At 34.1% G+C, this 27,753-nt stretch overlaps 2 protein-coding genes across 3 annotated transcripts in view; both read left to right on the plus strand.

Annotated features, from left to right (window-relative positions):
• LOC107714152 (UPF0668 protein C10orf76 homolog) overlaps positions 1-9,836 on the plus strand; it is a 21,324-nt gene extending 11,488 nt beyond the window's left edge. The window contains exons 21-25 of the mRNA XM_016519897.1: positions 1,910-1,992; positions 2,081-2,207; positions 2,297-2,372; positions 4,102-4,222; positions 7,875-9,836. Coding sequence (XP_016375383.1) covers positions 1,910-1,992; positions 2,081-2,207; positions 2,297-2,372; positions 4,102-4,222; positions 7,875-7,967 — 500 coding nt within the window. The 3' untranslated portion in view covers positions 7,968-9,836. The remainder of the gene's footprint in view (positions 1-1,909; positions 1,993-2,080; positions 2,208-2,296; positions 2,373-4,101; positions 4,223-7,874) is intronic.
• Positions 9,837-19,454: 9,618 nt separating this feature from the next.
• LOC107714153 (Kv channel-interacting protein 2-like) lies at positions 19,455-27,532 on the plus strand. 2 transcript variants are annotated; one of them, XM_016519899.1, is made up of 9 exons: positions 19,455-19,715; positions 23,692-23,790; positions 23,914-24,038; positions 25,000-25,069; positions 25,252-25,322; positions 25,615-25,722; positions 25,851-25,955; positions 26,250-26,312; positions 27,226-27,532. In XM_016519899.1, the coding sequence occupies exons 1-9, from the start codon at positions 19,643-19,645 to the stop codon at positions 27,271-27,273; spliced, it is 762 nt and encodes a 253-aa protein (XP_016375385.1). In that variant the 5' UTR covers positions 19,455-19,642; the 3' UTR covers positions 27,274-27,532. The 2 variants fall into 2 exon arrangements, with proteins under 2 accessions (XP_016375385.1, XP_016375384.1); XM_016519898.1 differs by lacking the exon at positions 19,455-19,715 and adding an exon at positions 21,253-21,303.
• The last annotated feature ends 221 nt before the right edge of the window (positions 27,533-27,753 follow it).

The following is a 27,753-nucleotide window of genomic DNA, read 5'->3' on the forward strand; positions in this document are numbered from 1 at the left end:
ATCAAGTATTATTTAATAATAGAAGTTTAGTAATTAGAATTAAAACTTGGTAACCATGAACTTAGGACTGGTGCTGGTGCTTTTTTTGGTCATTCAGTGTTCCAGTAAAAAAAAAAATAATAATAATAATAATACCTAGAATTCTACTAATAAGAACAATATAAAATGCACGGTTCTGCAAGGATTAATGAGCTGCTGGATTCATGAATATTAATCAGGTTGGGTGCGTTGCTTGAACTGATTTGCTGAAATCAAAACAGGGACGATAATAGGTGAGCGCCAGCCAATGAGATTGCTGTTTGTGCATTAGTTCCGCCCACTACCGGAAAACCCGGCAGTTCTTATAAGCTGAAGAATTCCAAAGGAACGGCATTATTTTGACCGGAAAATACAACAAAGTATATCGTTTACATGTAGCGCGTCAATTATGCATGTAGACTCTCTCGCGCTCTCTCTCTCTCTGCGTGTGTGTGAGACAAGGTGTGCGCCTTTACACTAGAGTTTACGGTATGTCAAACACAGGTGCGTTGCACATCCATTCAGATGAACTGAAAAACAGCACAGATCGCTTGGCGGAGAGTGAAACTCTGAAGCGCTCAGTCAGAGAGTGTTCGGCGAGTGAAAATATATCTGAGCTAAACTTATACTTAGCGTCCAACTCACACACTGGCGAGTAAAATCTGAGAATTTATTAGCCAGTGGCTAATATTAGACATAATTTAGTCGCCCAGAGTGAAGATTAGTCGCATATGCGAGTGATTTACTCGCAATGTAGAGGGTTGTTTAGTTTTGCATATAGTAAATATATAATGTATATAGTAATATGTAGTTTTACACTTATTGTTGTTGCTCTTTTGTTGGTTTGATTGCTTCTATTGTCCTCTTTTTTTTAAGTTGCGTTGATAAAAGCGTCTGCTAAATGACAATGTAAATGTAGTTATTTTTTTTTTCGTAACTTTTTTTGATTCATTTTCGTTTATTTGTTCTTTTTTTAGATTATTTATTTTTATTCACTTTTTTTATTTTTGTTTTGTTTTTCTTCTTTGCTTTTGTTTTTAGTTTTTTTCATTTGTGTTTTTGTTTTGTTTTTGTTCTTGATTTTATTTATTTTTTGTTTATTTTATTTTTTCTTTGCTTTTTTAACTCACTGTTTTTGATTTTGTTTCTTTTTTGTTTTTGCTTTTTTTTCCTCCTTGGCATTTGGTTTTGTTTTTGTTCTTTTTTTGTTTTTTCCTTTGTTTTGTTTGAGTTTTTTGTTCTTTTTTTCTTGCTTGTGTTTTTTTTTGTTCTTGTTGTTGTTATTATTATTATTATTTTTTTTTTTTACAATTATTTTTATTCACTTTTGGTTTTGATTTATTTTCTTTAATTTTTTCCTTTGTGTTTGTTTTAGTTTTTTGTTCTTTTGTTTTTTATTTATTTTTGTTTATTTTATTTTTTGTTTTTCTTTGATTTTTTTTTTTGATTTTTTTTTTTTTTTTTTTTTCATTTTTTTTTTTCTTTTTTTTTTTTTTTTTTTTTTTTTTTGCTTCTTTCTTTTGTTTGTTGTTTTTTTTTTGTTTTTTTTTGTACTTTCTATATATTTAGGTTAATATAACTTTCTTATATAAATATAAAGTACTTTATATAAATATAAATGCATTCTATTTATTTATATAAATATAATTAAATAAATAAATGAAAATGAAAAATTTGATTTTTTTAAAAAAAACATTTTTTACTTTGTGTATGTTGTTTTTATTTCTAACCATAAAAAATGCAACTCTGTTTGCCTATATCTCTCTGCAACCCCTGATAATGGATCTGATAATGTTGTGTGGAGTCACAGGTCAAAACAGTGATTATTTTCGTGTGAACAAAGCTGTTTCATCAGATAGCATCAGATGGCTGTATTGATTGTGTTTTCCAGCTCTCATTAACCTTCTGAAGTTCCTGCTGTCTAATGAGACCATCCTTCTGGTGAAGCACAATATCTTCCAGCTGGCTCTTCAGGTAAATCGCTGCGAGCGGCGGTTCCTCATGTTTTTAAGTACAGATTGGACATTTCTCACCTTACTTGACATGTTTTTGTCTGCTTTAGGTGGTGAACCTCTTTAACATGTTCATCACGTATGGAGACACGTTTCTGCCCACGCCCAGCAGTTACGACGAGCTCTATTATGAGATTATACGCATGCATCAGGTGTTTGAGAACCTCTACTGCATGGGTAAGTCAGCTGAGCTCAGTCCTGCTGCATACATTTTTATTTTTATCCATCATCACTAAAGCACTAACCTGATCTTCATGACGCCGCAGTGCTGCGAGTCTCAACCAACGCAGGCCAGTGGAAGGAGCCTGCTAGTAAAGTTACTCACGCTCTCGTCAACGTCAGGTCAGAACGCTCACGTTTACCTTCATTCTAGATCACTTTCACTATAAATAATGAGAGGATTTATTGCATTCTTTGTTTAAATGATCAGTTTTAAAAATCTTACTTTAAAATACTTAAAGGTGCTGTATGTAGGATTGACACCGAGTGGTTGAACTAGGTATTGCAAAATATTGGAGAGGGTTTTTTTCACCCGGCCCGTCCTCCTCAGACTTGACGCACACGCAGGTTGCCAGATTGACGACACCAACAGGAACGAGCGCACTTGACGATGAATGACATGAAATACGCTGTGTTTTCCACCAACTGGCAACCCGGGGTGCTGAAATACAATTGGGTGAACTGGCAGTTTGTAAACTGGTTTCACAAACCAAAATAGAGACCGAAATTCCGTCCCGGAACGCACATTTTCAAAGGAGAATAACTGACTGTAGCATTGTTTTTCATATGAACAAGTATGCTAACTTAGCATGTTTCTTAAATACCTGCAAACATATTATGGTATTTTTGTGCTTTAGTAGAGTCAAAAACTTACATACAGCACCTTGAAAGTTCTATCTGTTAAAGACATAAAATATTTCTATAAATATGAAAATTTTATAATAAAAATAATATTAAATATATAGATTATGTATATAATGTGCTTTCATTTACATTTCAGTAATTGTATAAAGGTGTTATATATGTAATAGTTGATTTACTTGTTGAAATAATAGAAGATCATAATCATAGGTTGTGCTGCTCTAGTTGAGGTCTGTGACTAACATTGGATAGCTTTGGTAAAATTTGTTTATTTATATATTTTTTTCCTTGTTTGTAATTGGTTAATTATTTTTCCTTTGTGTTTGTTTTTCCCCCCTATATTTTTAATTGGTTTATTTATTTATGTTATTTTATTTATTTTTTCTCCTTTGCTTTTGTTTTGTTCTTATGTTTTTTATTTTATTTTTTTTGCTGTTTTATTATTTTTTTGCTTCTGTTTTTTGTTTTTTTTGTCCTTGTTTTTTTAGTAAATTTTTTCTCTGCTTTTTTCTTTGATTTGATTTGTTTTTGTTTGTTATTTATTTATTTATTTATTTTGATTTTGTTTTGTCTTTTCCCTTTGATTCTGTGTTTTGTTTATATCTATCTATCTATCTATCTATATATATATATATATATACAGATATGTATAGATAGATAGATAAGATAGATAGATAAAAAGCATAAAATGTCTGAAAAGGCAAAAATTTATAAGAAAAATAATACTAAATATAAAGTCTATTTATATAATGTACTTTTATTTACAAGCAAGTTATGTTGTAAAGATGGGTGAAATCGTGGAAGGTCATAATCATTTTAGTTGAAGTCTATGACTAACACTGGATAGCTTTGGTAAAATTTGTATTTTAGTCTTTATTTTGGTTTGTGTGTGAGGGCATGGTGAATTAATTATTGATTTTAGAGTCTGAGGTAATGTGGACACGTTCTCTGGGCTTTCAGAGATGTCACCATGTGTTTGTGCCGCACAAAAGAAGTCGAGTGCTGTTTTTTTGAAGCATGCATAATGCAGAGCATTACAGCAGAATATTTATAAGACCACACCTTTGACAATTCTCTGTAACGTTACCTTTTACTCACACACAGATGTGTCATAGGACCTCTAGTGTGGGGCTCCTGGGCTGTTTTCAGTGCAGGTCACATGCTGAAGCTTTTGAAATATATCTCATTTTGCCTCTTTCTGTAATTTCAGAGCAATTATTAACCACTTCAACCCTAAGATTGAGTCATACGCTGCTGTGAACCACATCTCACAGCTCTCAGAAGACCAGGTAACTGAATACTTCACATCAGGTGGACTGTTTTCACAGTCATTTTGATGCCTTAAGATCAAGCAGACTTTAATGAGATCTTAATGGGTTTCTGCAAAGAACATTAACTTTTAGCCTCATTGTAATATATTGTAATTTATGTAAAATGTAATATATAATATAAACACAAAGTTTGAAGTCAGTTTTTAAAGAAATAAATACTAAAGGATGCATTAAATTGATGAAAAGTGACAGTAAAGACATTTCTATTGTAACAAAATATTTCTATTTTTTTTTCAATCCTTATTAAAATGTATCACCGTTTCCACAAAAATATGAAGCAGCTCAACTGTTTTCAATATTGATAATAATCAGAAATGTTTTATGAGCAGCAAATCAGCATATTAGACTGATTTCTGAAGATCATGTGACACTGAAGACTGGAGTAATGATACGGAATATTCAGCTTTGATCATATATTTAATATATTTAAATATTTAAATTAAATATATGGATGATAATTATTAATATATTAATAAAACATTCATATTTAATAGTTTGTATCCAAGTACACCAAAAGGTATATTGAAATGAGAGAATTGGTTTGGAAGCTGAATAAGCAAACACTATGTATGTGTGTGTGGATGAGAAGCGGCTGATTGGGACGGTCACAGCTGTTGCTTAATTAGCCTTTGATCTGTAGGGTAATGATGCTGTGTGCTGGAAGTGAGGTCAGTTTTACAGAGGGTTACTCCAGCTGTCGCTCGCAGTCCCGAACTCTCGTCTCTTTCATCTCGCTTTGCCAGATGCTCCCGCATGCCCTCAACACACCTCTGTCCAGCCGCTCTGGCTCTCTTAGTTTAGTGTAAGTTTGGGGATTTGTGGTCCATCAGCCCGTTTCATGCCCTGGAGTGTCCAGACCCGTCCGATGTAAAATTACTGCTCACAGTGTGACCTCAAACAGCTTGTAGTTTTGGGAACGCTATTTTGAAATGATATCTTTCCGTGATTGACACAGGAAACAGTTTTGATTTGTCTCTCATATGTGACCCTGGACCACAAAACCAGTCATAAGGGTCAATTTTTCGAAATTGAGATTTATACATCATCTGAAAGCTGAATAAATAATATTTCCATTGATGTATGTTTGTTAGGATAGAACAATATTTGGCTGAGATACAACTATTTGAAAATCTGGAATCTGAGGGTGCAAAAAAAATAATTAAGTTTTAATATATTTATGGTAGGAAATTTACAAAATATCTTCATGGAACATGATCTTTACTTAATATCCTAATGATTTTTGGCATAAAAGAAAAATCTATAATTTTGACCCATACAATGTATTTTTGGCTATTGTTACAAATATACCCCAGCGACTTAAATGCTACCAAAATATTTTTTTCAAGGTAAAATGACAGAAAATATTATTATTATATAAATACTATAATTTGAAAAACATCATTACATTCTACTAAAATATTTAAAATATAAAAACCCTTACATTTAATTAAAATGATTTTATTTTATTTTTTAAATCCAGGTTTATTAAAATAAAAAAAGTATCAAAATAATCGACCAAAATATTTTTCCAATGTAAAATGACAGTAAATGTTATTTCATATATTATTTGAATATTACTTTCAAAAATATAATTACATTCTAATAAAATATTTATTAAAGAAGTAATGTAGTAAAATACCATTACATTTAATGAAAATTATTTTATTAAATATTATTAACTTTATTAAAAAAAAAATTAAAGACCTACCAAAAGAAAGTGTAAAAATATTTGTTCAAGGTTAAATGACGAAAAGTATTATTTAAATATTATTGTTTATAAAACATCATTACATTTTAATAAACTATTTATAGAAATGCAGTAAAATATCGTTAGGTTTAATTAAAATGATTATAGATTTAATTAAATTATAAAAATGCTACCAAAATATTTTTTCAAGGTAAAATGACAGAAAATATTATTAATTAAATATTATTTCAAACATACAAGTACATGTCAGTTTAATTAAATATTTAAAATGTAGTAAAATTCCATCACATTTAATGGATTTTATTTTTAAAATGTGTTTTAGCTTTTTTTTTTAAAAAGAAAGGACAATATAAATTCCCTGCAACATTTGTAATGTAAATAAATTGTAATGATTTTAAAGGTCAACATTTTGAGACTCTAAAATGCAAATGATAAAACAACAAAAACGTTAATAAAGAGACAAACAGCTCTAGATACAGTTTTTGTTATTGTTGTTTTGTCCATTTCCAACTGCCAACTTCCAACTACTTGTATACCAACTACAAGGAAGCAAATATTACATGTTAGAATATTATAAGATGAGTTTAAAGTTCTCAAACTACTACTGATCTTGCTTGGTCAGCTGATCAACAGAGGATAAACAGAGAGCTTGTGCCAACTGCAGGGGTTCATGTCTGTATCAGCAGTCATGTGATCACTCCACTAGGTTTTTATCTAAAGTGTGTTCCTGTAGTTCAGTTAGACATTAAAGGGGTAGTTCACCCAAAAATGAAAATTCTGTCATTAATTACTCACCCTTGTGTTGTTCCAAACCCGTAAGATATTTCACCCGTAAACATTTATTATGCAGCATTTTTTTGCCAAAAAATGAAAAAAATTTTTCAAAATTGTCCAAATTTCATTTTACAAGATTTGTTAAATTTTTAGTTTTTATTCATTCATTTGATTTTAATCATCGTTTTAATCATTTGTATTAAATCATAAAACACAGAATCCAGAAAAAATAAAACATTCAAACAAAAAACAATTCTATTGTTAAAATTTCAATGAACTATTAATTATTATTATGATTAGACATCCTTTTTAATTAAAATTATCGAAACAAATTCTGGAAAAACTAATAAGGAAAACACTGAATTTGGAGAAAAATAAAACTGATATCATAGAGCCCTATTTATGTTGTGGAATATTTGAAGAATATATTTGGAAAAGTGAGACATGCGCCTAAAAATTAAATAACATTTAGTTAATAATAGATACCTGTTAGTTCTATGACCTTGCATGAAAATTATATGATCATATTTCTTGTCTATTTCAATTATTGGTTTAATATTAGTGCTGTCGGGAAACGATTAATCGCATCCAAAATAAAAGTTTTTGTTTACATAATATATGTGTGTGTACTGTGTATATTTATTATGTACACATAAATACACAAACATACAGTATATATTTTGAAAATATTTACATGTATTTACATGTCTATATTTATTTTCATATAATTTATATTTTAAAAAAATATATTTAATATATAAACATCATATTCTTCTGAAATATGTACATGTATGTGTGTGTATTTATATTTACATAATAAATATACACAGAACACGCATATTATGCAAACAAAAACGTTTATTTTGGATGCGATTAATCGCGATTAATCGTTTTGATAGCACTAATTAATATATATTGTTGTTTCATGATATGCAAATACATCAGACAAATTCAACAATCTATATACTGTCTGTTTATTGTATTGTATTGTATTGTAAAGCCAAATATCTTGGTATCATCCCAACTCTTCTTTTCCTGAGCTCAGTCCCTCTGCCCTGAGGAACTCATTCAATTTTAATGTGAAGTGAATTTATGGCCAGCTTCACACGCTTCTCCGTTCATGATGGCGGCTGTCAGGAAACGAGTTAGTTTTTTGTGTTGTGTTTGCAGGTTCGCTCCATCAGTCTGAACGTGAGGAAGAACGTGTCTCTGAGTACCATGAGTCAGGACGTCCTGCTGAAGGAGTTCTCCTCGATATCCTGAAACAGCGTGCCTTTGACCTTCATACTGACACATCTGAGGCTTCTCCACGTTACACCAGACCATCTAGAACCGGACAGGACTGGATTTGATCTTCAGGCTGTATACTGACGCAGTGTGAGTTTGGTTGCGCTCAGAACTGACTCGTATTGGCTTCACAAAGCCATCAGCCCAACTTTGCACAATGTGATTTTTGATTCTGACTACACGGTATTTTTGGTTCTTGATTTTTAAATTTTTTTTTTTTATTGGCGGTCCAGTGCTGTTTCTGTTGATTCTAGTGCGTATTCTTCATTGCCTTAGTACCATAACGGATGAAAACCAATGTGCTCACACAGAATTACCGCTGATTTTCAGTTCTTTTCTACATTTAGAGTGAATGCAAACAAAATATCCTATTTGCATGAACCTGAAAAAGAAATGTCCGGGTCACAATTCACCATATATTCGATAGAAAGAAAATGATCATTTGCATTAATCAAATGAAGCCATTAAGATTTACACTCTGACATATTTTCATGACAAACACATTTTCTCCAAATTCGCATTATTGTAATGCAAAAAAAAAAGAAGACAAGATTCTCATTACCATAATGCGGCAAAAAAAAATCCCATTCTCATTACCATGATACGCTGATGATCATTTTACGTTTTTTAATTAAAAACTTCATAAATTCAGTTTAACACATACTACCATAATGCATACTTACAATTTTAAATATGTTTAATATATTACGGTAATGAGAATTTGTGAAATTTGCTTAATTGACTTCTTATTACCTTAATGCGCCAAAAACTCATTCTCATTACTGTAATACAGTAATAATATATTTTCTGTCATTTTTGATTAAAATCAGCATTTACATACAATTTTGAATATTATATACATTTTTGAATGTTATGGTAATGATAATTTGGGTGTAAAATTATATCACAATGCAAGCGAATATTAATATTCCTAAAACAGGTTTCATTTTCATGACATTTCAGCACATTTCCTCTCAAATTCTTAGAGGAATGTTTAAAAAATAATTCTCGTTGTACCATAAAACAGTAAAGATAATTATCCTGTCCTTTTTTATTAAAAACATAATTCCAGTGTAACACATAACACTATAATGCATAATTCAGATTGTACTTTGGAATTTAAATTATATATATTTATTACGGTAATGAGAACTTGAGGAGAGAATAGAATTTTCTTGTCATTAAAAAATGGATAGGCTTCATGTTTAAGCAAAATATAATTTCTTATTTCTTTAGCTTTTTAAATGTGACCTGAACATTTCTTGTCGGTTTTCATGAGATTCACCCTTGGGTATAAGTGCATTAATTTGTAAAAAATCTGACAGTCTCTTCATTTTCTTCGCTCTCAGTATTTCCCAGTATTGCAAGACGTTTCAGTGTGGTATCATGAACAGATATGAAGCTGCAGTGTAAAAAAGAAACAATTCAAACAATGTATTAATTTGACACAGCACTGAAGAGAACCCACTGTCTGTGTTGGTCTGAATTTAGAGCATTATAGAATCCAAACCACTTCTACTACTAATTAGTCCAATTTAAACCAACACCTGGAGGATAACTGAATAAAACGAACACATTTCAAAGAAATTCTTTGTAAATTCTTTCTGGGTTTGGTTCTAAATGAGTATTTGGCTTTCAATGCCTTAGTATTCTTATTTATTGGTGTTTGTTTCCTTATTAAATCTTATTTTATACAACATACACTATGATGGCCAGTGTCTTGGTTTGTGTTACAGACTTAATGTTAACCCTATAATCTCATGGCAATGCTCTGGCATTCTTGGTAGTGACTTTTGTCATGAACAGTTGTTGTCGTCTTATAATAAAAATCTGGTTTAACTTTTTATCATTGACTATTTTTACTTCTAAAAAAGCAGTTAATAAGTTAAACTTGCATTAAGGGGACCAGCCAAGTTGGAGACGTTCGTGTGGCAGAGAGATAAGAGAGCTTTTAATTTCCCCTTCAGAAGGGCATATGCTATATAAAGATAACATTATCTGCTTAAATGCAAGTTGTGGCGACTATATGGACAAATGTATCGAGACGCGTCTTAATTATTGAATCTATGTGTTTCAATCAGACCCATAATCGCAGGTGTATAAAATCAAGCAACTAGCAATGCAGTCTGCATTTACAGACGTGTGAATAAAATGGGTTATTTTGAAGAGCTCCGTCTAATACAGTGATCGAATGTTTCACAGTTCATGAAATTTCATCCCTGCTAGATATTCAACGGGCAACTGTATGGAGCTTATAATATGACAAAACGAATTGAATTTGTATTGTGTAAATTAGAATTATTGACAAGTGTCATTTAACAAAACTGAATATTATGTGACATTTAACATAGTTCTGAATTTGATTTTTTTTTTTTTCTGCATTTACAGACATGTGAATAAAATGGGTTATTTTGAAGAGCTCCGTCTAATACAGTGATCGAATGTTTCACAGTTCATGAAATTTCATCCCTGCTAAGATATTCAACAGGCAACTGTATGGAGCTTATAATATGACAAAACTAATTGAATTTGTATTGTGTAAATTAGAATTATTGACAAGTGTCATTTAACAAAACTGAATATTATGTGACATTTAACATAGTTCTGAATTTGATTTTTTTTTTTTTTACTTGAATATTAAACATTTGAAATTTAACGCAACTGAATATTTTTAGGACATCGACCCGCCTTCCGATCGCTGAGTTTCCACACATTCAGAATGGTTTCATTGTGCATTCCTATTTTGGTGTGTTTAGTTATTCTGCATGGATCTGTGTATGCAGTCCTTTGGTGTCTCCCTGTGGTCTTGTTTGGTATGGCAGGTTGACTTGTGCTTATTTGTTAAAGTTACTGTATAATTAAGGTTTACATACTTTTAAGTAGCTACTTTTAAGTTGTTAAGAATACCTGCAGTGACATTTTTGCAAAGTATGTATTGATTTGGAGAGGAGGGGGTCCCTGGAGTAAAAAAGGTTGAGAACCACTGGTTTAGACAAATGTTTCACATGCTAACCTAACATATAAGTATATAAACCATAAATGTTTAAGAATCAATTAGGCTACCTCTGGGCGATTCGTGATCAGGTAGATCTTGAACCACACGCTCACGCCAGAAAACTATTAATTGGCCAAAATGCTTCGTTTGACTTTTCGGAGATCATCTACGCTTCCCTGTGGATTACCTCTGACCTCCTTTCTATACGATCTGAATTTCTGCGTATTGAATTTTAGAATATTGAATTCGATGTTCCGAATTTCCTCTTCATCTTGAAAACTTGAAGCTGTATTTTTAAAAACTGGATATTTGCTGTCTAAGATTTCAGAACAACAAAATTGCTGTTTGAAAATACATGTCTATAAAAACTCAGTTGTGTTAAATTTCAAATGTTTAATATTCAAGTAAAAAAAAAAAAAAAAATCAAATTCAGAATTATGTCAAATGCCACATAATATTCAGTTTTGTTAAATGGCACTTGTCAGTAATTCAAATTTACACAATACAAATTCAATTAGTTTTGTCATATTATAAGCTCCATACAACTGTAAGCAGTATTAGGAAGCGTTTAGGAACAGCAACTCGAAGCAGAAGACCATGTAAAATCAGAAAGCGGAGTCATCGAGTGCTAAATCACATGGTGACGCTCTGCTGATTTATTAGCTGAAGAGTTACAAACTTATTTGGCATTAATATCAGCGCAAAGACCATGGAATGGGTTTCAATGGCCGAGCAGCTGCATGCAAGCCTCACATCACCAAGTACAATGCCAAGCGTCAGACGGAGTGGAGTAAAGCACACCACCACTGGACTCCGGAGCAGTGGAAACCTGTTCTGTGGAGTAATGAATCTGTCTTATGTGTTTGGCAGTCTGATAGGCGAGTCTGAGTTTGGTGGGCACCAGAGGATCGTTACATGCCTGACTGCATTGGGCCAACTGCAGAGTTTGGTGGATGAGGGCATGAGGCTGTTTTGGGGTTCGGCCCATTACTACCAGTGAAGGGACATCTTAATGCTTCGGCATAACAAGACATTTTGCTATGCTTCCAACTTCGTGGAAACAGTTTGGGGAAGGGCTTTTCTATTTCAGCATGACTCTGCCTCATTGCATAGATCAAATGTAAATCCACGTCTGTACAGTAGAGGGCGCAGCTCAAACAAACCTTTCAGCTGTGCTGCCATTCTGGATTGCATGAAGAATAGGACGCAGGAGAAGAAAGTTCAACACTCTTCAGCAATTAAAAAAAAAGAGACATGTTTATCTTATAAGTAATTTTTGCTTATTAATATGGTTGAATTGGATCATCGGAGGTCAGCAAAGACATTGCTTAATAACATGGGATTAAATACATAAAAGATATTTGTCTTATTAAACATATTCAATTATTGCAGGTTTGCATCATATTCTGAGTTGCGTCTCACTGTTTTTATTCATTTTGAGGAACACTGAATCTGTTTTTGTGCAAGTGAGATGAATAAATGCTTGTTCATGTTTAGTCTAGATCTACAGTAAGATCATGTTCACACAACGCCTCTGCACTCCTGATTTCTCTCTACATGGCGACAGGAGAGCTGTCAGTCAATACACAGGAAAACAAAGTAACTGGCGTCACTTATATGAAAAAGTAACTTGGATATTTTCTCGTAAATTAAAAAGTAGTGTTACTTCACTAGTTACTTGGAAAAAAGTAATCTGATTACATAACTCACGTTACTTGTAATGCGTTACATCCAACACTGTATAGTGGCCACGAATTAAGAATTTGTTCCCTTGTTTCCTCGTTTTAGTAAATTGTGGCCACATTGTACTAATTTGTTTAATGAAATCAAAGCAAGGGAACAAATTACTACAACATGGCCATGATTTACTTAAACACAGTTTAACTAAAATGAGGAAACGGGATATATGATACAATGAAGAAATTTTAATTCATTTTGATGCACAAATCCATGTGACCAACTAACTCCTCGCGAAATCTGTTTGGGGCTTTCACTCTCACACAAAAGTCACTGGATTTCGGCTGCAAAAATTCACTGAACAACTGTATATGTGACCACGCCTTCACATGAAATTCCCGATGCATGGAAGCCAGTTTTCGCCACGGAATTAAAAAACAAACAAACAAAAAAGTCATTGCAATTTATTATTTCATTGTGAGTTTACATATTCGGAATTGAGAGATTTAAAATAAGTGCGTTTTTTCTCGCGTTTCTTAGTTTATATCTTGCAATTCTGAGAAAGAAAATCAGAACGGTGGTATATAAACTAAGGCTACGTCCACACGAAGCCAGAGCTTTCCCTGTCCGATCTTTTTTTCCCCCTCGTCTCAAGAAATATCTGCGTCCACACGAAACCACGAAACCGACACAAAAACTATGTAGTATACGTGCCAGACCCGCATGTGGCGCTGTAATTCTGCCACAGATACACTAAAAACGGAGAAGAAGACTTGGACTATGCGTATAAACCTTGCGCGCGGTATACAAACGAACATGGAACAATACATTTATTAATCTGTGTTAATGTTAGTTAATAAAAAGACAATCGTTCAGTGTTTGTTCATGTTTTTGTTGCTGTTACGTGACGTAGCGGTGTCTGACTAGGGGCGAGACGTGGGCTGATGACGTCATCGTTTCAGAAAATATACGGATTCGCTGTCCACACGAAAACGCAAGGGCGGCGTTTTCAAATTGATCCACTCTGGGACCCGGTTTCAAAAAATATCGGTTTCACTCTCCCAAAACGCTGGATCCGTCTGCACGAAATGCCTATACAATACAACATTTATGCGTATACAGCAGGGACGCTGAGGGGGCTACAGCACCCTGTTTTCACATGGTTGCAAATGCAACGCCAAGTTTGTTCATTTAAATTTATTCAGTTTTAGCATTTAATAATTTATTTGTAATGATCTCTGAAATGTAAATTGTAAGTGGGCTATAATAAACCCATGTTTATCTTTATAAACATGATTAATTTTACTTGTGATGTTTTCTGTATGGGATGATTAGCCTAATCCTCATGAACACGTGACGCTAGCGCATGGTTTCAGACATGAACTGTACAGAATGCGAACAAGATTAACTTTAATACAAGGAGATAATGGCGCAAAAGCGAATTTCAGATTTTTTAAAATGCCCATCCCACACGGACACACACAGCACCCCCAACCAAAAACATCTTCCCGCGCCCCTGGTATACAGCTAAACGCATCTCCGTGTGGACGGGGCCTCAGAATTGTGAAATTAAAAAAAAATCAAAATTACACTTTTTTTTTTTTGCGGGTTTACATAGAAATGACTGGCTTTTACCCACGAAAATTTGCAGAACAATGGGAAACGTGACTGTCAATTAAAATGTACACAGATCCCGAGCGTAAATACTGACAAACCAATATTGGTCACAAACTCATCCCTTTTTACTTCATTGTGTAGAGATGGATGGCTGTAGGTCTGGTTCGGTTTCTCTGGGAGTTCGTGTTTGGACGGATTTCCTGAAAAGCTGATTATATAGAGACGTCTCCATTGTTAAGAGTGCTTTATAAATAGAGCTGAACTGCATAAAAACCAAGCTGTTTTTCTTTTTCCTTTGGGCTTATAGCGTTTTGCGTTTATCACAGCTTTTTCGATATCTTGCTCAACCACATTTACACTCTTCAGTCTCTTTATTTTCAGTCTCTGCCTTCCGTTTAGTTAATTCTTTCTTGAACTATTTAACTTCTTAGACCCATTCAGCAAATATTTTTGCAACTAGATGGCACATTTTGTATAATGAGCTCTACATTAAACTTAAAGACTTGCCAAACTTAGGCCAACACATCCTAATCAAAGACATATTTGAGGGATATTTGCGCTGACTATAATGAGGTGGCGGTCTCATTTCCAATGCACAGACAGAATGACATTCAGCCCGTATTATAACTGAAACAGACCAATATTAAAACAGAACACCATAAGATAGTTCAAACTAATTGAGATCAATTAACTACACAAAAACCTATTTGCAAATGCCTACACTTATTATTTTACGAGGGTAGAGAGAGCTTCAAATGTTTCTATTTACAATGTGTTTTTCGAGTAAATTAATAAAAACTATACATACCACATAGAAATAAAAATGTCTCAAATGTAATTTTAATAAAACTACTACTAATAACACAAAAATTGTAATATTGAAATAATCTGTCGTTGGAGACTTGCCATTGGCTGCTGTATTTGAATAATTAATTAGGTAGATCTAGTTTTTAGTACACTCTAAAAAATGCTGGGTTGTTTCAACCCAATTTTGGGTCAAATATGGACTAACCCAACACTAAAAAATGACCGTGAATTTAACGGTAAAAGACTGTAAAAATGCTACAGTAAAAACCTGTTAAATGGTTAACGGTAAATTCCCCTACTATATACGATGAAAAACTGTATTGGACATTACATGTATTGGACATTAATTTTACAGTAGTATACCGTTTTTGGAAGTGAAAAATGATGGTGTTTAGTGTTTGTGTGAATGACACTGTGCACCTTCTATATATGTTATTATTTAAAAGCTGCTTGTGATGGGCTTTGGTTCATCATGTGACTTTCTCATCAGCACCTGCATTTGGTGGTAATCAGTGTATTACAAAGGTACAAAACAGATTTTAGTACTTCAATAGGTTGGTATATTAACATTATATCAGTTAATGGAATTACGGTATTTAACTGTAAATTTAAGTTAAAACCGTAAAACCTAAAACATTGCTACCGTATTTTTACCGGAATTTTACGGAATTTTTTTTACAGTGAACTGTTGGGTTAAATTTTGGTTACATTTTTAAATTAACTTTTTAACCCAACAGTTGGGTTAGTCCATATTTGACCCAAAATTGGGTTAAACAACCCAGCATGCAGCGTGTAGTCATTTATAAATATAACTATGTTGCAAGTTCCATTTTGTGTACTATATGCATTATTAGAGATTAGCATTCCTGTATAGTAATCGTTACATTCCAGATTACTTAATTGTAGACATCCATCATAACGTTCTTCAACCTGCTACAAGTAAGAATGAAGTGTTTTTTTAATGTTAAATCATGAATTAACTGACGAACCTCGACTGAAATCCATGTCTGATACGTACCTTTGATTTGACTTTTTAACATCCTCAGCACAATCTTACATTATGTCCATGAAAAGTATCTAAAATAACTCTCATCTGAGTTTGATCACATTGTGGCAAACCGCGGGCCTTACCAAGTGTTGAACATTATTTTCCGCACATGAAAGGTGGATTGACTTCATGTTTTATTATTAGAGCATCTGAAATGCTCAGATCTAGAATGGGTGCTGTCAGCCCATGTCCTTTCCTTTGGTTTCATGTTTTAGACGGATAAATATAAACCCAATATTATAGCAGAAGATGCGTACAGATTCATACAGTCACCCTAACAGTTATATATACATCCTAGCAGTATTATGTCATTAATATGGCTTTCAGAGAATTGTGGTTTAAAAATAGTTCAAGACAAAAACTAAATATGAGTCTTTCATCCTTGCACTAGTGGCTCTGGTCTATGAAATATTAAATATATGCAAAATTTCGAACCACAGGAAATGAATGATTTATTCATATTATTTAGGCATTTAGAAGACTCATTTGAAGAGAAAAGGTATTTGGGAGATTCAGCAAGCAATACATTGCGTTCCCATGTATGAAAGCATGAGTTACTGAAGGCTGATTCATGAATCATAATAGACTATGTCTCAAAACCCATACTGAACAAACAACACCATCTCACGATACTATTTTACATTGTGGCAAACTGGCTTATTAATATGTTTTCATACGATCTTATGCCCTAGTGACGGTTATGTTTAGGGGTGAACCTTCAAGCTCATCTTGAAAATTGTATGTTTTTGTATGATTCACATCGTAAAAGATATACCTTGTAAAATAGTTTTCCTGTGAGATCAGTTTGCAACAGCCTACGTGGATTTGGAATGTTCAAACAGTGATTTCGAGACCCCAAAATTTGGACTCTTCTTGGAATTTGACATTTAAAAAAATAAGTAAAAAAAAAAAAAAAAAAGAATGTTAAAAATAAATGTTAAAAATGTTTGTGATTTTGAACTGCAGAAAAAAAGCTTCTGATTCAGAATGTGTAAAAAAAAAAAAAAAAGACTGATTTGAAGTGCAGAAAAAAGATTTTGATTTGAAATTGCACAATTTTTTTTTTTTTGAAAAGGACAAAAATGCTTTTAATTCAGGATGTGTAAAAAAAAAAGGCCTTTGATTTGGAATATTTAAATATGCTTTTGATTCGGAATTTTCAAAAAAGTTTTTGATTTGGAATGTGCACAAATTTATTATTTGGATTTAGACAAAATTGCTTTTGATTCAGAATGTGTAAAAATGCTTTTGATTTGGAATTTGTAAAAAAATGGCTTTGATTTGGAATATGTAAAGATATTTATATTTTGGAATGTTGAAAAAGAATTCTTTTGATTCAGAAAAATGCAGAAATGCTTTTGATTGGAATATGTCATTTTTATTCAGAATTCAACATTATTTTGATTCTGAATGCACAAAAATTATTTTGATTTGGAATGCACCAAACATATTATTTGTAACATGCCGAAACTTAATTGGAATTTGTTGGAATGCAAAGAAAAGTTTTTGAATTGGAATACTTAAAAAGGTTTTAGATTTGAAACACAAAATTAACTGATTTGGAAAGTGCCTAAATTCTTTTTGCAAAGAGCTAAAAATGCTTTGGAATGTGTTAAAGGGGTCATATGATGCTGCTAAAAAGAACATTATTTTGTGTATTTGGTGTAATGAAATGTGTTTATGAGGTTTAAGGTTCAAAAAACACATTATTTTCCACATACTGTACATTATTGCTTCTCCTCTATGCCCCGCCTTTCTGAAACGCATTGATTTTTCTAATCTTTTTTGACAAATCAAATTTGTCAAATCCTTTAAATGAAAACGTACTTACAGTCTGTGAGTCAGAACAGCCGGCATTGTAGTCTACTCTACCAGGATCAGGAAACAGTCCTCCATAAAATGTGCTGCACACATCTGAATGTTTGGGTTGAACTGTTCTGGAACAGTGTTGTAAATACAACTTAACCACTGATTTCTAGTCGTGTCCATTTTTGGAAAGCCAAACAAAGTAGTTTCGCTTTCACAACAAAACACACAGCGTCACACACGGCGGGCTAAATTGAGCGGATGCCGGAGGCCTTGAGTGAGCGGCGGCGGGCGGGCTTGAGAACGGCGCGGCAGGCGGATTCGACGAAGGAGGCTTGCGGCAACCACATGTGACGACCCCGGGCTGGACTCCGCTTCGTCCACGGTGAAACCCGATCCGGCGATCGACAGCGCGAAGTTGATGTATTTCCTCAGCAACCAGCACGGATCAGCTCCAGGCATAACGAAGTGGATATCGTCCTCTTTTGGAAGACCAAACAAAGTAGTGGGTCCGAATAAATCAGATCATGCACAGACTATCCTGTCTCTTTGAATTTAAATCTATATTTATTCACACCGGCTCTTGAAAACATCTATGCGAACACACTTGCCCGAAGAAGTGCGGGGGACGAATTTACGTGATATTAAAAGTGGGGGGGACACGTCCCCCACGTAATCTACGCCCCTGCAACTTAACCACTGATTTCTAGTCGTGTCCTTCCAAAAGAGGCAGCGGCTTCAGTGAGCGGAGGCCGGTGGGCTTGCGGCAACCACGTGACGACCCCGGGCTGGATTCTGCTTCGTCCACGGTGAAAGCCGATCCGGCGATCCACAGCACTAAGTTGTTGTATTTCCTCAGCGACCAGCACGGATCAGCTCCAGGCGTGACGAAGCGATATCGTCCTCTTTTGGAAGACCAAACAAAGTAGTTTCACTTTCACAACGAAACACACGGCAACAACAATACTACAGCGAAAATCAAAGTTACGCCTTCTTTCTTTGCATGAACATTTGGGCGGCGTTATGCAAATCTTCCCACATCGTGACGTAGACATGTGGGGGTGTGTTAGAACGAGCCGTTTTAGGTAGGCGTGGCTTACTCTTAACTTTTATAAAGAATATCTCTTTGGATTTGAGACTTTAGTCTTTGCAACTTTAAAGATCTTCTTTATGCACCAAGAGCTTGTAACACTCCAAAGAGAAAGGGACAATTGAAATCGCATAATATAACCCCTTTAAAATAGCTACTGCTGATGTTGGATTGCCACATAAATTGATTTTAAGCTTTCTAAAATTGGTAATGATTTGGACCGTGCCAATGATGATGCCCAGACGCGCTGTCTGACTCAGTCTTGAAGACACGGAGTCCTGATTCACCGAGCAGTTTCATTCATTTTGCAGCAGGGCAGAGCAGATGGCAGTGAGGCGGTGCGGAGACTCTGTTATAATAACAAAGAAGGACTGACTTTGATAGTACAGTCAGTCTACTCATTTTCTGCATGAATGAACCGGATACTGGAGCGAATTCAAACCCGCACTCGGCTGACGACCGACGGGAACTTCTAATGGAAATATAACAACATTATTAACTCTCCAAAGCCTTGCACTTACATTTGCTGGCAGACAGATAATTCAATATTATTTCTCACTCTAACGGGATTAAAGGTATTGTCCTCTGACTGTATTTCGCGCGAAGGCAAAATGAAGGTGCAATCTAGAGATGAGAGCTTGAATATTTCTGGAGAATGTGACGGATCCAATGACCTGCTGACTGGTAAGTGCACTTATTAAAATAACACACGAATGACACGATCATTACCGCGACATTTATAGATGATATTTTTTGTATGCTCTCAAATAAAGTTGCTTGCCCATGCCTGTAGATTACAGACTACTGTATGTTCGCTAAACTCTTGCTGACTGACATTTTAGTTGTTTAGGTTTTCACTTTTCAAAATTACTTTCACCGGCCATATTTTCCCATGTAACCAATTCTGTCTGCATATTTACAAGCGGCAACTATCGCTCCTCAAATTATGCTATTTTAGAAACAGACAATGTAGCCTGCACTTGTCGATGTTTATTTACCACATTATTTCTGCATATAGCCTACTATAGCCTAACACCTGACAGGATTTGGATTAATTGAATCTCTTTGGCATCGATTGTTTATTCCCACATTTTTTATTATTATTTTGTGGACTATGAGTTAACTTGGTGTGCTTTAATGGTCATTGAGTTAAACTGTCACGTCTCATGTTTCATTTTTTAAAGGGGTCATATGATGCGATTTCAAGTTTTCCTTTCTCTTTGGAGGCATATAGGATACTGTTGACATGTTAAACTCTACATCAAGCTATTTAAAAAAAGCATTTTGCTAATTATTTTATATAGCCTACTTATGTCTGCAGTTTTTATGACCACGGTTATTGAGATACTGCAGTGGATATTTGCAATAGGTCTAATACCGCTGTCACAGCATGATAGACATCTTTAAGATGTCAGTGTTACTTACATTCTAAATCATAAACATCTTAAAGATATTTTCTAAACGTCTATTTGACATCTAATAGGAAACGTCCTGTAGATGTATTGCAGATGAGCAAACACTCTAAAAAAAATACGTCTTGCAGATGTAATGCAGACGTTTAATAGACGTCTCCGTAATGTACGAGTGCTATCAGGGATATTAATATAAATTTATGACCTTAAAAAAATACCAGCACAGCTACATCTGGTTCATATTTTGATTGTTTTGTTTGGCTGTTAAAGGAACACTCCACTATTTTTGAAAATAGGCTCATTTTTTAAGTCTGCCTTATTAACTAAACTGCTAATCAGCTAAATTACTAACTAAACAAATTAGCATGTGATCTAGCTAACATACGTTTTACTAATTTTCTGTGAAATCTGCATCACTAACATGCTAGACATACACATTCTATTCATATTTAGATTTGTTATTTTTGCATTGAGACCAATAATTAACCATCAAACTAACTAGTTAACCAAGGTACTAGTTGTATTACCAGTTTACCAGTCAACCAACTACATACTTATTCCCCAACAAATGAACTAAATAGGTCTGAATAAATCACTTGACTCTTTCACTCATTTCATGCTAACTGTATCTCACATCTTGTCATAACAAGGCTTTGTAATATGCTTAAATAATTGATAAAGTTTCATTTTATAGTCAGGCTTCCTCTTTGTCAGTGTCACAGCTGTACAGTTGCCTTTGGTTAATCCAGCTTGTATAAAACATGTTAATGAAGACATTATAAAAATGCCATGGTGGTCCATGATAGATAGATAGATAGATAAGTCACCTGATTATGTGACATTCCCAGTTGGTTAACAAGGTAAGTAGCTGATAAAGTAAATGTAGTGCTTTCTGTAGTGTTGTCAATGCTGAGCTATTCGAAGTTCTATTTCTGAATTCTTCTATCGTTTATCAGTATCTTTTTTTCAGGATCTTAATCACCTCTCTGCCCTTTTTGAGGATTCAGATCAGCTAGCCAATTTTGTTGTTGCGTCCATCTTGGTTTCGACCTTCATGCGCTCCTTTATGCCTATCAATACTCTCAGTAGCTTCGAATGAGAGACTGAAGAACAAAAAAACAAATGTCTTTCCAACTTTTCATCCAATTGACAATCTGAGGGACTATTTCAAAATCGATTACTATTGAAAAACACCTGATCAGCATGGATGAATGGGCCAAAGTCACTCCTGAACTAAGCTGGTAGTTAAAGCAGAAGAGTGTAATTTCGGTGCCTCTTAGCGTCACCAAATGGAATAGCAAAAATAATGAAATTAGAGTCTCATTCACTAACATACGTGCGTTTGAACGTTTGAACGGATTAATCGTGATCAACTTTCATTCTAAAATGTGTAGGAACAACTGAAACCACACGTATGAAAAACATATGGCTTTCTAAGCGTGTTAAGATTAAATTTTATACATAGATATTTCATATTAAGATGCCTTTTAGACATTTTTATGCACAATAGGATGGTAAATGGGAAAGTGTTTTTAACATGAAGCCTAGTTTACTGGGATACTGTGTATACTGTCTCCACAATCTGGAGTAAATAATAATTGGGTAATTTGTTCCAAGTGTTGAAGTTTATGCTCATATACTGTATGTGGGCTCGTGATGTTTGTGCTGCTGCAGATGTGCGCCAGTATTTTCTAAGGGCTGTGTGCACCTGTGCGCATGCGCTGTGCGTTTAACGTAGTGTTGGTTTGTTTGTTTTTCCATGCCAGTATAAATGAGCTCTGGAGGAACAGGTGTTTGAAATAATTCACCAAAATGAAGGGAAGTCGGTTGATGATAGATATGTAAATAAAGCTCAGTAACAACAGTAACGAACACACTCAATGAAACTGATTTACGGTCTGTTCTGAATATAATTTCTGTTATTTTGTTTTTGACTTTTAGTTTGATGTTTTATTCATGACGCATTAGCTTTGAAACTTAGAGTTTGGTTTCTATTGGCCACTTTAATACTTTCATAGGCCTAATTATCTGTGTTTGCGCCTTCCAGACTATTTTTGGGGATTTTTCCGTGAACATTTTTGCAGGTTACATCAGTAGGTGGCGACAAATTACTGTGTTTATCAGTCATGAATCATTCATTCAACCGATTCGTTCAAAACGCTGATCAGGAACAAAATAAGCACTGTCTTTACCCTGATAGCTCATGTACATCTCAGAGACGTCTTTTTGATGTGTGTGTTTACATCTGGAAGAAGTTGACATCTGTCAGATGTCAAATAGACGTTTAGAAGATGTCTTTAAGATGATTATGATTTAGATTGTATGTAAAACTGACATCTTAGAGACGTCTATGAGATGTTTGTACACAGAAGATGCTTTCCAGATGAAGCGATCTTTAACAGACTGGCAGACGTACTTGTGCTATCTGGGTATGAGTGATACATTCAACCAATTCAGTCAATCGATTCACTAAAACACTGACTCATTCAGGACCACTGTAACAGGCGATTAATTCTGCTTTTCGTTTGGAGCTTGTTGATGGGGCGAATATTAAACTAAACAACTGTCAGTGTTGTGCCTAAAATATAAGATATTTGATACATAACATTAATATTGAACTCTATTGCTTATTAACATTGTTGTATTAAAGCAATTCCACCCACACAACCTGTTGGCCTGAATATTAGAACAACACTCTTGTTTGTGAGATATTGCTTTTACTTTACCTATGGATTGCTTTAAATTCTGCGGGTGAAATGCAGTCATTTCAATAGGAACCCACTTGTGAGGAAATTTAGTGTGAGGGACGAATTTCCCCTAGCAGATTTAACATTGCATTCAAGTTTGTTGAAATGTTAACACTTGAATTTGTCATCTCTGAGTAAGCGTTGCTTCATACAACACTTCACACTTTGCCCATGCACGAAATTTCGCCTAAGTTGCTCTAATGTGAACGCACCTTTAATGTAATTGGCATTTTCATACTGAAATCAAATGTCATGTCCAGTAAACTCAAAAGGGTCAAAGAAAAGTATGTGCACATATTCCTTTATTTTATGACTGGGTGAAATTCAGTTCTTCAAATTCACTGATCCGATTCATTTTTGAATCAAAGCCAGAGCAGCAAACTGGGCCAACTGACTGTGACGGACCACCGTTTTGCGAATGGTTTTGTGTCCTTGTAATAGAATTTAAATGATTTACAAAGCACTTCTGCACATCTAAGCAGTTTCCCAATGTGTTTGCAGGTAAGCCTCCCTCAGGCCAGAGCAAAAAGAACATGAAACAGCGCTTCCTCAGACTTCTGCCCTGCTGTCATGTGGACTCCACACCAACAGTCAGGCAAAGCAAGTGACCGACTCGCTGTTGCTTTCCTTTCTGCATGTTCTTGCTGCATATATCTCTAAAATGAATTCAGTATTGCTTTTAGTTTTATGTGTAATTTGTTTATGTTTTCATCTGTCATGTAGACAGTATAGAGGAGGATTTTGAGCTTGCCACTGTGTGCTGCAGGCCGGATAGTCTGGAAAAAATGTTGGAACAGACCAAGTTCACTAAAACAGAGCTACAAATCCTCTATAGAAGTTTCAAAAATGTAAGAAACTTTTCCCTTAATGATCTTTGTAAGCTCCCTACCGGTTTGATCTATTAATGGACTCTACAATAAGTTTATATATTTATATATACATATAAATGTGTATCTTCTGCTCTCCGACACTTAGAATTGAACAAGCAAAAAAAGGGTTACTGTACCTTTAAGACTCCTAAATTTAAATCACCTCTGTTGTGATTGGCTAGTTTCGCCACATGTGAACTAAGAAAGATTACTCGTGGTTTGTGGGTTTGCTGACAGACTCTTTGCAAAAACGTGCTTTTCCCAGCACAGTCGCATGATAATTCGTAACTATTTTACTAGGGATGCACCGATACCACTTTTTCCAGTACTCGCCCGATACCGATACTTTTATTTTTGGTACTTGCCGATACCGAGTACCGATACCAATATTTTTATTGCATTTGTAAATTTTTTAAATATTGGGTATAGAAACCAAAAGGGTATGTATAATGTTAGTTGGTTAACTTCATTTATCAAATAGATACAGTCAAACCAAAATATATTCAGACACCTTCAACATTTCTCACATTATCACAGTTTACTCGCCCCGATACCGATACCAGTATCGGTATCAGTGCATCCCTATATTTTACATTTACGTAACTATTTTACGTTACATTTTTGTACGACCAGCTCATGCCCATGGATTCACACTTAGCTTTTTATTGTACAAATAATGCGTTTTCCACGTTGTATGAATTTGTACGAAATTGCAACTTCGTAAAATACTTACGTTTTCTCATGAAATCGGGTTGGGTTTTCCGTGACATGGCTAGGTTACGCTTACGAAGTTTTCTTCTTTCTGTGTTGGATACATATCGAAGGTCTCTGTCCCTTTTTACAATTATTTTCTCAAATCGTTTTATTGTTATTAAATATATTTTAAATACTGAAATATTTTCCACATATTTTTGTTTATGACTATTTTTATGTGCTGTAGGAATGTCCCACTGGATTAGTAAATGAAGAGACTTTTAAGTTAATCTACTCTCACTTTTTTCCTCATGGAGGTGAGTGAATTAATGCATAAACCTAATTAAATCAGTTCATTTGTTCCAACCATATTAATTCTATTGTAATTCTATGTTCCAACTCTATGAATTAATTGAATTTAAAGAGGCCTTGATAAATCCCTCTGTGTTTCCCAAATTGAGTTTGATGTTTCAGTCTTGTGTTTTTAATTCTTTTGAAGATTCTAGTGCATATGCTCATTTCCTGTTTGAGGCTTTTGACAAACACAAAAACGGAGCAGTTAATTTTGAGGTCAGTTTGCTGTTCATATACTTAATATGAATAAATGTAATTCATATACCATATACTTAATTCATTCAAAAGCATATAGTAATATATAATAACTATGTAAAATTTGTAAAGTATTTTAAATTCATTTGCATGTATTTTATGGTATATTAGCAATTTATTTTTTATTATTATTTTCACACAAAAAAATGCTATTTTATAGCCAAATCAGCAGATGATTCGCTGTTTTCATAATGTTGCATATTAAAATTATTCTTTCTTTTACACTTACTGGTGTATTTCTCGTTGGCTTCAGGATTTTGTGGCTGGCCTGTCAATCATCTTGCGTGGTACCGTCACTGATAGACTGTGTTGGGCCTTTAGTTTGTATGATCTCAACAAAGATGGATGCATCACTAAAGAGGTACAGTATCACAGATATATAGACTAGTTTCACACTAAACTGTGTATTCTAACATTTATTCCGGTGCAGAATCTGGCCATTTATGTGAATCCATTACTGTATTCATTAATTTATTCTGTCTGTTTTAGGAGATGAATGATATTATGAAGTCTATTTATGATTTGATGGGGACGTATACACATCCGTGTATGAAGGACAGCGCACCTAGAGAACATGTCGAAAGTTTCTTCCAGGTACCTTCAAAAACTCCAGATCAGCATATTAGACACAGGAATTAATTACAGTTTAAAACTTATTACAATAGAAAACTGTTATTTTAAATTGTAAAAATATTTCACAATATTACTGTTTTTACTGTGTTTTTGATCAAATAAATGCACGGTGAGCGGCAAAAAAACCAAAACATAAAAAGAAAACTAGCATTTATTCTTGTTATTCTTTCTTTTAAACTTCTAATGCTTGCCATGTTTCTAGTGCAATAGGTCTCAAATTATTCATTTATTGATCGTTTATCTGTTTGCACTCAGAAAATGGATCGCAACAATGATGGTGTCGTCACAATGGAGGAGTTCCTGGAGTCGTGTCAAAAGGTACAAGGATGACATGAAAACTAATTATTTCTATAATTTTTTATGCTTTTGGTATAAAATGTAAATGCCTTTTTTTTAGAATGTGAATGTGATTACTCATTATAAAGATGCATTAGAAACTACTTAGGTTGATACCTACTGTACAAGACCTGCAATGATATTTAAAGGGATAGGTCACCCAAAAATGAAAATTTGCTGAAGATGTTCTCACCCTCAGGCCATCCAAGAAGTGTTTGTTTCTTCATCAGATTTGTAGAAATGTAGCATTGCATCACTTGCTCAGCAATGGATGCTCTGCAGTGAATGGGTGCCGTCAGAATGAGAGTCCAAACAGCTGATAGAAACATCACAATAATCCACAAGTAATCCACACAAAAATTAAAGTTTTGTGAAGCCAAAAGCTGCATGTTTGGAAGAAACGAATCCATCATTAAGATGTTTTAACTTGAAACTTCTGGCCAAAATACACGAGTCCATAAACCATGATAACACTTCCTCCAGTGAAAGAGTCCATCTCCTGTTGTCTCTCACATCAAAATACACAGACATTTTAGCAAGAAGCAATGGTTTGAATTTAAAAATGCTTTGATGAATTTGTTATAAACGCAGCTTTTGGCTTCATAAGACGTTAAATGATTGGACTGGAGTGGTGTGGATTACTTGTGGATTATTGTGATGTTTTTATCAGCTGTTTGGACTCTCATTCTGACGGCACCCATTCACTGCAGAGGATCCATTGCCGAGCAAGTGATGTAATGCTACATTTCTCCAAATCTGATGAAGAAACAAACTCATCCACATCTTGGATGGCCTGAGGATGAGGGGATTTTCAGCACATTTTAATTTTTGTCATCCTCATTCAACTATTCCTTTAATATGTTCTTTGTTTTTTTTAATAACTATTTTTGTTCAGGATGAGGCCATCATGGAGTCCATGCAGATGTTGGATCACGTAATTTAGCTCTGCATGCTGATCTTTGGCAAATATTTCTCAACAGCAGCAATGTTTGATCTGTTGTGGCGTCTGCTTGATAACTTCCTCCATCTCGCACCTACAAAAAAGACTGACAGTGAACACCTGAACAGGTGCAATACGAGCATGCCATGTTATGTTACCCTGAGGATGAAATCATGTCTTTGAAGATCAGCTGTTATATGCCACTGTCTTTGCATTGTTGTTTTTTTCTTTTAATATAATGTGAAGAGATATATTAAGCCAATTCAACAAAAAAGGCTCTTAAAAATGAGATTCTCTAAATTAGATTTCTAAATACACTATTTTAAGTGCACTAACACCTTATATCATATCACTATTATGTTTCCTGCAGAACGGAATGTGTGAAAATCCTATAAATATACAAAAATTATTCATGTCAGATCAAATTTATTTAGATTGTGTTGTAACACACTACTTTAAAATATATGTATATGCATAATAGAA

This window comes from Sinocyclocheilus rhinocerous, unplaced genomic scaffold (genome assembly GCF_001515625.1).
Source record: "Sinocyclocheilus rhinocerous isolate Xijiao unplaced genomic scaffold, SAMN03320098_v1.1 scaffold4525, whole genome shotgun sequence".
Taxonomy (NCBI): domain Eukaryota; kingdom Metazoa; phylum Chordata; class Actinopteri; order Cypriniformes; family Cyprinidae; genus Sinocyclocheilus; species Sinocyclocheilus rhinocerous.